Source organism: Coptis chinensis, chromosome 3 (assembly GCF_015680905.1).
Source record: "Coptis chinensis isolate HL-2020 chromosome 3, ASM1568090v1, whole genome shotgun sequence".
Lineage (NCBI taxonomy): Eukaryota > Viridiplantae > Streptophyta > Magnoliopsida > Ranunculales > Ranunculaceae > Coptis > Coptis chinensis.
This window is the reverse complement of record NC_141458.1, coordinates 15,165,315-15,176,838: the sequence shown is the minus strand read 5'-3', so window position 1 is coordinate 15,176,838 and position 11,524 is coordinate 15,165,315. Positions and strand designations below refer to the sequence as shown.

At 34.6% G+C, this 11,524-nt stretch overlaps 1 protein-coding gene and 1 long non-coding RNA gene across 2 annotated transcripts; both read right to left on the bottom strand.

Annotated features, from left to right (window-relative positions):
• Positions 1 to 3,967: 3,967 nt before the first annotated feature.
• LOC147508156 (Mitochondrial glycoprotein family protein) lies at positions 3,968 to 7,764 on the bottom strand. Its single transcript, XM_086600729.1, has 4 exons — positions 7,462 to 7,764; positions 7,004 to 7,398; positions 6,746 to 6,921; positions 3,968 to 4,337 (listed from the first exon to the last, which is right to left on the bottom strand). Exons 1-3 carry the CDS (start codon positions 7,690 to 7,692, stop codon positions 6,762 to 6,764), a joined length of 786 nt encoding a protein of 261 aa, XP_086456855.1. The 5' UTR covers positions 7,693 to 7,764; the 3' UTR covers positions 3,968 to 4,337; positions 6,746 to 6,761.
• A 2,055-nt stretch (positions 7,765 to 9,819) lies between these two features.
• LOC147508155 (uncharacterized) lies at positions 9,820 to 11,299 on the bottom strand. Its single transcript, XR_015216317.1, has 3 exons — positions 11,145 to 11,299; positions 10,138 to 10,238; positions 9,820 to 10,048 (listed from the first exon to the last, which is right to left on the bottom strand). It is a non-coding gene; the product is annotated as an uncharacterized LOC147508155 (long non-coding RNA).
• Positions 11,300 to 11,524: the final 225 nt, after the last annotated feature.

Genomic DNA, 11,524 nt, shown 5'->3' with positions numbered 1-11,524 from the left:
CATAACTTAAGCCAATTAGCTTTATTGAAAAGATTTACCCCTCTAACTTGCCCCAATTAAGCTTTAGGTATAATTACATAGTTTTAATAATGTTTTTCGTCAGAGACAAATGACTAATGCCCTTTTTAGGTATAATTACATAAAAATGACTTTGAAGACAAAATTGGAATTCAAATCATCTAAGACACGTCATGATCTTGTGAACTCTATCCGACGGCCATACACCATCACTACCATCATTGTAGCATTATATTCTCTAAGTCATACACCACTACCACAAAAATACTTCATTGCCCTTTTATGATTGGTTTTCTCCTAGCATATATATAGCTTTTAACAACCGTGAGGTTAATTATGTAATTTCATAATATTAAAGTTGTGGGTGTCGTTTGATAAGGATTGGTGGTAGCCGTCGGATAGAGTTCACAAGATCATGACATGTGTCCTAGATGATTTGAATTCCAATTTTGTATTTGCCAAAGTCACAAAGTATTTATGTAATTATACCTAGAAAAATGCATTAGAGTCTTTTCATTTGTCTTAACCAAAAACATCACGGTCAAACTCAGTTGATTTGGATGTGTTGTGGTCTTAGGGAGTAAACCTCTAGATAAAAGAACTGGGGGAGAGGGGGGGAGGAGGGGGTAAAACTAATTGGCCTAAGTTCTGAAGAGTAAAGCTAGAAAACTATTAAAAGGACAAAAGGCAATAAAGTCTTTTTACATGTATTGACCAAAAAGATAACAGTTGATTTGGATGTGGTGTGATCTTGGGGAGTGGGGGGAGGGGAGAATAAACCTTTAAATGAAAAAACTAGGGGGAAGAGGGGATAGAGAGGGTAAAGCTAATTAGCCTAAGTTCTGAGAGATAAAACTAGAAAACTGTAACTATTATAGTTTTACTTTTTGTCAAAGGGGTGTCAGTCCTATTTAACGCCAATACCGCACCATTTTTTGTGTTGAAAAATAAGCCAAACTTTTTCATGGTTAAATGTCGCATTGAAGTTGAACTGTTGAAGGAATGGTGTAAACAAAACAGAAGCTGTCATTTTTGTTGTCCTTAAAGAGGTAGCTCGCTATAGGGGTAGCTCGCTAGCAATTCTCCAAACTTAAACCTTAAAGAAATTAACAACTTCAAAGTATTTAAAGCTTTCACAGTTCTGATTTGAAACAAGAAGAAATGGGAGGGATAATTTGATCCAAAACCATCGCTGAACTAGTAAATGTTTATATAGAAACTGTGAAGTCCTTTATATGATGTCCATTATTTTGGAAGAAAAACATTGATTTCGTTTACGAATGTGTATAAACGCATCATAACCACGAACAATCTGGTTGAATCAGGGAGTTGTGCTATTATCTGTTAAATGAAGATTGCAGCCTATATACGATGTATCAACCATAAAGATGGTAACCTTTAAAATTTAAAGTTTAAACCAAGACCAGGTCATAGGCACTTGTCTCGTTCAGACTCTTATATTAATGAAACCATGGTGAATTGGCTCTACCAATCAAACCCTAACTGGTTTCAACGCAGACTATATATTTAAACAAGAAATTGATTTTAGAGGACCAATTTCGCGTCAAAACAATTCTAGAAGACATCCTTTGTTTTTTTACTCACAACACCAAATTCCAGTTTTAATAACCCACGGACAAAGTAAATGGGCGTGTTTTAATTTAAGTAACTGTCAAGGACAAAGTAAATGGGCCCGTTTTGTTTTTTTTTGTTTTTTTTCCCTTTAAATACCATTTTTACTCTTCCATGTTTTTTAAACAAGAAATTACATACCTTTCACTATTACGTACCTTTCACTGTATTATATAAAAGAGAGCTGGAAAACCAATTTTCGGGTATGAACAATATTGAGATATGAACATTGATTGTTCATAGTCTAATACGAATAATGATTGTTTATAACTCATATTGAGGTTGTTCATATTCCAATAGGTGAACAATGGTTGTTTATACGAACGCTTATGTTGATTGTTTATACCTCAAATATGTATAAACTCCAGTAGGTGTTCTCATTGATCATATATTATGTTGAAGTATGAACAAAGATGATTTATACCCCAAATAAATATAAATAATAATTGCTCATACAAACAGTGATTGTTCATAGCTCATGTTGAGCTATGAACAATGATTATTTATACCTCAAATATATATGAACAATGATTGTTCATACTCTAATATGTATTCTTACTAATCATATATTATGTTGAGATTGGGATGTTCATACTATATACATCGGGTCGTTTATGTTGGGTTGGGATGTTTATTATTTCGTGTCAGGGGTAAACTTAACCTTTCATCTACGTTTTTTATTTCGCGTCAGGAATATACTTTACATTTCATATACTTAGTCTTTATGGGCAATTAAAAAAAATGGTACCACCAAAACTCGACTCAATTGGATATGTCCAGCTTTATTAAAAAGAATGCTAAAATTGTAGACTGTTAGATAAATATTAAACTTAAATACAACTTTTGACAAAGTTAGACATGTTCAAATGTCTTGATATTTTATAGAGATGATCTCTCTTTAAATTTCTTTGGACACTTCTTCTCCCAACATAATAGAATCTAGTGTATCGAACATTGTATGTTAATGTTTCTTCTATTTACAAGTTCTAAAGTCTCGAAACCCGTCCTTCAAGATCAATAGTTAGCATGATTTATTTGGATTCTAATTGTAATTATACAAGAGAGACTCATCTATTTTTATTATTATTTTAAATAAGAAATAATTATGTTATTTAAGTGACATTAGGGAGGTTTTTTAAAAAACTAATAAAAAAAAAACTTGTTCTAATTTCAGTGAGGGAAATGGGAAATAACTATATAATTTAAGTGACATTAGGGGGATTCTTCTAAATTAATAATAAAAAGGGGCTTGTTCTAATTAATTTTTGTGAGGGAGGAGTTTTTAAATTGAACAAATAGAAAAATCACATATTGTCTACTCCATAGTGGAGAGAGGTTCCTGAAAACCCAGGTGACAATATAGTGTAGAAATGACTACGGTTGCACAAACATATACTTTTTCATCACAAGAATTTTAGGGTTCTTCAAGAGGACCTGCGTTTGCTCACCAGTCATGACCATAAGTCTATCACTACAAACCGATAACACTTAATACTAGTTTATATCGCATACCTCACATATTTAAAATTATTCTTGTCATAGGGTTGATACCCTAGGAAAGTTTAGTTTACTTACCTCATGAAGCAGCATCCTTATTACAACAAAAAGAATTCAGTTCAATTAAATTATGACTATACTCCTATACAGTTTAGGCTTTGTCAAGCCGGTTATTTGGATCCATATAGATACAAATTATTATCAGCAATGCAATTAAACCAGCAATATTTTCTAGATGGATTAAAATATTTGGAGCATGAAACTGACCATCTAATGAAATCTACCAGATTCGGATAAAGAACTTAATAAAAGCTTAAACAATAACAAAAAGGACGAAAAGGACGGTAAGAGGAAAAAACAAGCTATGAAACAACGACAAGCCTAATAGCAAGATTTGGCAGCTAACATTCCAAGATCCTCTTCTCTAAACTAAAGCTAAAAGGCTACCATAACAAATCAAAACTTAGCAAGAAAATAAATAAATAAATAAAATAATTATTTCGTTTATTTCGAACCCAATCCCATCTTTTACAAGTAGTGTCCACACAGTTGAACATGCCCATGTTTGGCCAGGGGTCTGTTGTGACAGGTTCTCTTCTAGTATAAGGTAAAGAGGTTACTTTCAAACATGATCAGGGTATGTTTTATTGAGAAATAGAGGATTACATCTTATACCCACAATATCAGTGAAGCACTCCTACAGTAAAACAGTGTATATATGGCAAATTTTGACATGTGAATTAGATGTTCTTAAGTAATCATTTTTATATTAGAAAGTCTTTTGTACAGTAGAGCAATACAGCAAAAGTAGACACAAACAAATATGAAGTGCGGATGTACTTGGGCTTAGAGACCACTTGGCAATGTTAACAATGTTCTTAATAACAAATTGGTTTACAAACTAGGAATCAAAACACAGGCTCCATAGGCCATCTACTGATCTAATATTGAAACCTCCAGGAGGTTATTGCGCTACTAGAAAATTGTTATGATACAGAAACGTGTGAGAAGATTTTCCTACAAAAGTTGACTTCGTAACTTCCAAGTTCCACCCCAATCTGAACCCCCTAGCTTCACATTAGCATGAAATGTGCAATCATCCACTGTCACTCTCTTCAGCATTTCAATACTGACATGGAGTTTAACTCAGATATCTTGCCTTCGATACTGCGTCATGTGCCCTTATTGTCCTATATGGGAATGTGACATGGGGTTTAATACAAAATTTCATACTAAAGCATATATGATAAACCCAAAACGAATTCACAATTAACAAAGAGTCATAACTAGTAACCACAGACCTCGGCATAAAGTAGCTGGTGGCTTTGGTTGTTTTGATATTTTAATGGACTGTGACCCTGAAAAAAACCCAACATTCCCAATGGACTTTGACACCAGGCCTCACCCCACTCCCTTCTCCAGCCCAAAGTTCCTCAGGGGCTCCTCCAAACCAGCCTCACCCAGTCCAACCTAGCCCACAGGCCCTGCTTAGACACCTCGCAAATTGGATCCAAACTACGAAAAATAGACTTGCAGCTATGACATGACTTTGGAGTGACACTAATCTCAGCAAATGAGTCTATGACCATAGACTAACTTATCCAAAAAATAAAAACAACAACAAAGCCTTTTTCTGGCATTCTGCAATCTTTTGGTAGGTATCAAACCGCTTAGGCGCCTACAAAAAGCCACCACCACATGCAGAGCATAAGAAACTCTTCCCCAGTGTTATCAAAGTCGTACGATTCTCAACTTGAATCGTACGACTCGAGTCGAGTCGTAATTCAATAGATCAGAATCGTACCAGTAAATCGTTAATGACAGGAATCGGTAAAAATTGGGATTCGAATCGCAAAATCGTAGGAATCGAAAATAATAACGATTCCTTCTATTCAAAAAAACACCAACAGGTACAGATCAAGAAAAGAAGAAAATAGAAAATAGAAGATAGAAAGAAATCAGAGAACTTATCAAGTACGTTTTCATACACTTCTTCTTCTTCTTCTACTTCTAATTCTTCTTCTTCTACTTCTAATTCTTCTTTCTTTTTTTTTTTTTTCGGTCTGGTCTCCTCCTTCTCAATTTTTTTTTCCTTGCGAAGGGTTTATATGGGTTATATACTTATATGGACCTTAATAAGACCTGGGTGGGTCAGGTCCATATAACTTAAGCCCATATTCTATTCCGAAAAAAATTAGACTAATTTCACCCATTTTCAACGAAATTTCAATATTTTTTCATAAATTTCAACCACTATGTCTCCATTCCACACGTATATAATGATTTTTAGAGTATTATAAGTGTGGAATGGAGATTTGTAAGCATCTTTCTTGTTGGTACACACATATATATAATACTTTTCATATATGTAAAAAATTTACAATCCTTATATATATTATGGCTTGAATCTTACGATTTACGACTTGATACGATTTACGATTCGGTAAAAATGGAAAACGATTCCTGTTTCGATTCAGGAGTTGACAACATTGCTCTTCCCTACCTAAAGGTAAAATGCTTCTCAAAGTAAACTAATTTTAAAATCGAAATACGTTTTAGAATGCGTCAAAAGTATAATATTACTGTAAATGCACATTCATGCAAGACATACAAAAATGGACAACTCCTTTCAAGAGTTGAACTTGTGTCAGACCAAATGGGAACCTGCTAAACAAGACTAAAAGCACTTGATCACTCATTTGATTGCGCACTTATTTCATATCCACTGATTAGAAACCACACTTATCGAAAGGCTTTACCCTTTGACAACACACTAGAATATGTTCCTATGCTAACCACACCAAGCTGCTTTAAATGCTACAGCTGATCAGAAGTCTGCAAGCACAATCAAGGTGACTTGCATTCTAGTCAACGGTGAAAACTGTGCGGCTCTTTTTTTGGACAACGGATGCTTATTACTATTTCTCCTTTTGTATGATATTGATAATTCTAATCAATTCTTTATAGACTGACCCAGAGTGACCATGTACTGGACACAAGGACAATCACTTGGCTCACAAGTCACAACCAGACAAATCTAGTAGTCGGAGCATTCACCTTGAGCCCTTTTAGAATTTACCGTACTTATGCACCTTTATCATCGTTGATGAAAGTTTTGCTTGTTAACAGGGGGTGGGGATCTACCTACCTATCTATTAAAGTTTAATTGAACACCATCACCGGATAATTAGGAGATGCATAAGCAATTCTGCTGACACATCTACATACCTATCTACATATAGGGTATGATCAGTGCCATTGCAGCAATTCTTTATTAATCCAATCTAATTTTGCTCCATGAAATAAATGTCTTTTTGGGACTTTCATCACTAGAATTTATAATAATAATTCCAAGACTATTCTTTAGTCACAAAACAACCTTTAGGTCTTCCGCTCCAAAAGTAATATAACAGCACAACAGATTATGTTTCAAGGTTTATAGACATATATGTGGGTTTCGCTATAAAGTAAGAGTTCATAATAATAAAACAATAAACCATATGTAATACTAAAATTGCATTTCATGAAAAAGGATGTCATGAATCAAGTGTATATAACACAAAATTGGAATAGAAAATGATGGAGAATCATTACTCACAAGAAAGCAATTTCTTCTAGTTTTCAAGAAAGGATTTGACTTTTCCCATCCATCGAATAAGCTCAATTCTATCTTTATTCATCATATAATCATGTAAAAAGACAGCAAGATCATCGTTCACCCCTCTTTCATCCAAATACTCTATCAACAAATCTTGAAGCTCGTCATCCAAATCTCTGAACAAAGCAACAAAACAAATTAACAAAACGCAAATCACACGAACCTTAAAACAACCTAGATACAAAAAACAAGGCTTACTTAAAGTCAGGTCCCACGTAAGGCAACTTGGGCATTCCATTACGCTTAAGAAAAAACATATTCTGAATTTCATTACAATCAGGTTCCACGTTAGGCAACGTGGGCATTCCATTGCGCTTAACAAAAAACACCTTTTCAATTTCAATACTATCAGGCCAAGCAGAACAAACAAACTGAAATATATCGGAACCTTCCCCTTTTGAAATGTCGACAATAAAACTCAAATGCAGTTGCATTTCATCATTCTCAGTTGCATCTTCATTTACATTTTTCGCCCCGTCGAACATTGTGACTTCTACTTTAATCTTTTCCTTATTTTCATGTTTACTTGTCAATCTTATCCATTGTTCGCCCGCTCGATCTTCTACCGTAAACGAGTTAAATTCTTTTACCGGCTGTAAAAAAAAATACAAATATAAAAAACTGAATAAGAAATATTAAGAAATTTTTATTAGTACCTGTTTGGGTGGAGCGTATTCGGTCTCGTACTGAATTTCATTACGAAGGACTCGTAAAATGTGGCCTTCAAAAGTGGACTTACGCATTTCTGAGATATAATTACGAGTTTGGAAGATGGGGTTTTTGATTTGAGGTGATTCGAGGTGATTGAGTTGTGGAATTAAGGTTTTGTGGAATAATGAATAGTGGGATGTAAGTGTTCTTCTTGAAGCTTGGATCAAACGAGCCATTTGTTTCAAGGGCTTTGGGTTTTGGGTTTTGGCTGTTCGAGAGGTAAAGAAAGATAACTTTTTGGGAGTGTGAGACTTGATTTTCTTTTTGTTTTATCAAGAGTTGTACGGTGCAAACCTCGTTTTGTGCGCCATGCAAGCTATAGTCGATGGGTTTTATCTTTTAAGTTTGAACTAGCTAATTGTTGGGCTTGCTACATTAATAGTGGATGATATTATGATTAAGTGACCCAAAAGTTACATATCATTTATTTTGTTAGCAATTTATAGTTTATACTAATATACTGCTTATATCGAAAAAAAAAAAAAAAAGTAGTGGGAAGGGAAGGAAGTAATGGGGAAAGGAAGATGGAGATGGAGATGGAGAAGGAGAAGTGGAGATTTAGAGTGTCTGGAGAGGGAGAGAAAAAGGGAGAGTGAGAGAGACGAAGAGAAAAAACATAAGGGAAGAGATGAGACAGACATACAGAAACCAACCAAGTTGGTTTTTGTCCGCATACCCCCCTCCCCTTCTCCCAAAATGTTCGCTCCGCTCACGGATTAATTGATCATTTTTTTCTGTTAGTTTAGATAAAATGTAATCATTTGAGCTCAATTGTTTAATGATAATCAAGTGTGTGGGAACAAAGTTTGTAGAAGTTGGATATGCGGAACTTTAATAATTTGTTGAACATGTTTTTAGTGAGTGCAAAATTAAATTGATAAGTTTTTATTAAATCTAACAATTCAAGTCTGGATATCTTTGGCAAAAAAAAAAATGTACTTCGAAAACCACAATGCGAAGATATATGATTGATCTCAAATTTTAATTGCTCAATATGACAACTATTTAGCTAGATTTGAAGTTATTCTAGCCAACACTGAAGCATCCCTATCATAGGAAAGTTACATGCAATAACCTGGATGACAATGTAAAGAAAACTACAAACATATGACTTGTATTCCAAATTTATATTCTGCTACAAAGGTTGGGAATGCACATGCACCCCATAGATTATGTTGCTCCTTCTCATGATCATATCCTCCACAACCCACAACTTCAGCTCTTTTCTATCACTGCTAAAGAAAAAAAAGTTCTATATTATATTGGATGGTGAGCTCATCATGTCTATCCCTGTCTCTTTTATTACATACGCTTCTAGGAGTTCCTTCCCAAATAATGTTAGTCCTCACCGTTGTGGAGTTCCGAGACACGGATTGATCACCATGAATCGCGTGAATGCATTTTACACAGAGCCCATGTGGAGCTAGAAGGCTTCAAAAGGCAGATCGAAATATTGGCCAAAGCAATTGAAGATCTGCCAAAGCAAATTTATAGTAAAAACATTTATTTTGGTCCAACACTCCCATTATATAGTTTAGGAAAACTAATTGTAGACCGTGTTGTTCAATTATTATTTACAACCTTAAATATCATAATGTAGTCTCACTCTCAGATCATATTCTAGTAGCACGTAGAATGAACACTGCATACCCCCATGCATATAAAAGAAAAAAAATACTTTAATTCATTCAATGTGTGTCTATATCATAATGCAAGACATATATTGTATACTAAATCACAAAGTTGGACATGGTTAGGTCACATATTATGATAACCTTAGACAAAGCACCAATGGTCATAGCATACCTCATTCTCAAGTCCATGTCCATGCCTATGTGCGTGATCACCATGACCCTTCTAAGGATGTCTCCAGCCCTAATGAACAAAAGCGCCGTATAAGAACAACTCAACCCCAACAAACAACAACAAAAAGAAGGCATAGGCAGGTAATAACAAACTAAGGAAGCTTACAAAAACCAAAACAACATTCTTGGTGTAATGTACTCGGTCTTTATTTTGTAATCTCTTCAACCCAATACCCAGTATTTAAAAAATAAATAAATAAATAAATAAAAACAATAAAATGGAAAGAATTGAATGATCAAATTTCTCGATTGCAAACTTGCAATGAATGAATTTAGTTGTCATTCGAAATTCGGAACTTTACCTTTCATTAAGTAACTAAAAAACCCCACATCATAGTATCATACCCAGAGAATATGAAATTGTTGGACAAATCCCACAATTCCACTTTTCATTCATTATGTCATCATGCACTCTTTGCTGCAAGAGACAGGTCACTATAAGAGCTTGGTTCAGAGTTTCCAAGTCTTCCAGTTCTACTTCTTTCTCTTCCAAACTCAAGACCATTTCTTTCACTTTTTCCTTGACTTCCATGTTCTCATCACCTACCATGTGCTTAATGACTTTCAGATTCCCTTTCAGTCACTAAATTCCCAACTCCAATGCTTGTTTTGCGTCCAATTGCTTCTCTAATTTGAGAATTCTTTTAAGAAGATCCTCATTTTTCCTCTGAAATCAGTAATCACATCAAAATGACAGCACACTTAAATTTCAAAATTGGCAAAGAAATCTCCATTAATAAAGAAAAATATCAAGACCTAAAAAACACCTTTTGTTCTTCAGCTAGCTTCAATACTTTCTCATCTGCCTTCTTTTGCTCCATAGAAGCCATCTGAAGTGAACTATTTCTCCTTGAATTCTAATCAAGTTAAAAAAAAATGATGTCAATGATCTTAAACAACCATCAACATTCCTTATCTAGTCATATGTACCACATCATAAAGCACAATTACATCATTACATGCTATATGCATGCAATGCGACAATAGGAGAGGTAATATCAGTATTGCTCTAAAATGTGGCAGGGAAGTGCTAAAACATCAAAAAATAGTTAAAACATTTGTTAAGTAATGTTAATCCTCGAATGCCAAGGCACCTTACACTGTGCACAAAACATTCTCCGACAATGTGGACACTCTGATTCCTTAACGACCACACCTTCATCATCAATCAAAAGCGTCATACAATTCTTATAAGGGCAGTAAAATTTATGGGCAAAATGGATTGACAAAACTCAAGTTCCGGTACCCTCAAACAGTTGTTTTTATTATTTTTTTTTCCTTTTCCTTTTCCATTATTGTTTGTTATGCACATGTTGGGGAAAGGAAAAGAAAAAGGGTAGTTTTCCTTTCCTCTCAAATCCAAGGGTGAAGCCACGGACTCGAAAACCCTTTCTTTTCCATAGTTTTGTTTCCTTCGTGGAAAGATCATTTTTTTTTCATGGCAAACAAATATATCAAACTTATGGAAAAGGTGGACCAACCCCTACTTTTCATTTCCTTTCCATAAATTTCAACTTAAACAAACGCAACCTTAGACTCGGGGGCATGTAATGGAAGTAATATTGTCTTGAATCTTCGAATGGAAATAACATTGTCTTGAATCTTCGACGCGACGTATTTAGATATACAGTTAGAACAATAGGACTGTGTACCACCTTTTATGCTAAAAGTTTCATTTAAAATCTTGGGCTCTACGCTTATGTCACAAACAAAGGATACCTGAAGAATTTGAAGATTGGCCAGTTTCAGTTACAGAAGGATACCTGAAAAGGAATTTGTTAGTACTTGTACTTCATCATCTTCATAAGAAAGATCAATGATTCTCTTGGTTTGAAGTAGAGAAGATGTGATAGTTTTGTGAAGTTCTGTCTTGAGTGTACCGAATATCATTTTCCAGATCAAATACTTGAACAACCATTCCACCCGGTGTCTCTTTTTGCCGAATTTCCGATTTTTCCTTAATCCGACCCGAAATTGGTCTAGCTCTGGGTGTAGTTTTCATGGACCGATTTTCCGATTTTCGAAAATTCCGAAAAAAAATTGGATCGGATTTGGATATAATTCTAAAATCCGATCCGATCCGAAAATTCCAAAATTTCCGATATTATTGCCAATTTATTCCGAAAATATATACTTCTCTCAC

Coding starts and splice junctions, on each gene's coding strand:
- LOC147508156 (XM_086600729.1), bottom strand. CDS start 7,692: ATGGCTCGTTTGATCCAAGCTTCAAGAAGAACACTTACATCCCACTAT. Junction 7,399..7,461: donor AATACGCTCCACCCAAACAG/GTACTAATAAAA, acceptor TTTTTTTTACAG/CCGGTAAAAGAATTTAACTC. Junction 6,922..7,003: donor TACGTGGGACCTGACTTTAA/GTAAGCCTTGTT, acceptor TGCTTTGTTCAG/AGATTTGGATGACGAGCTTC.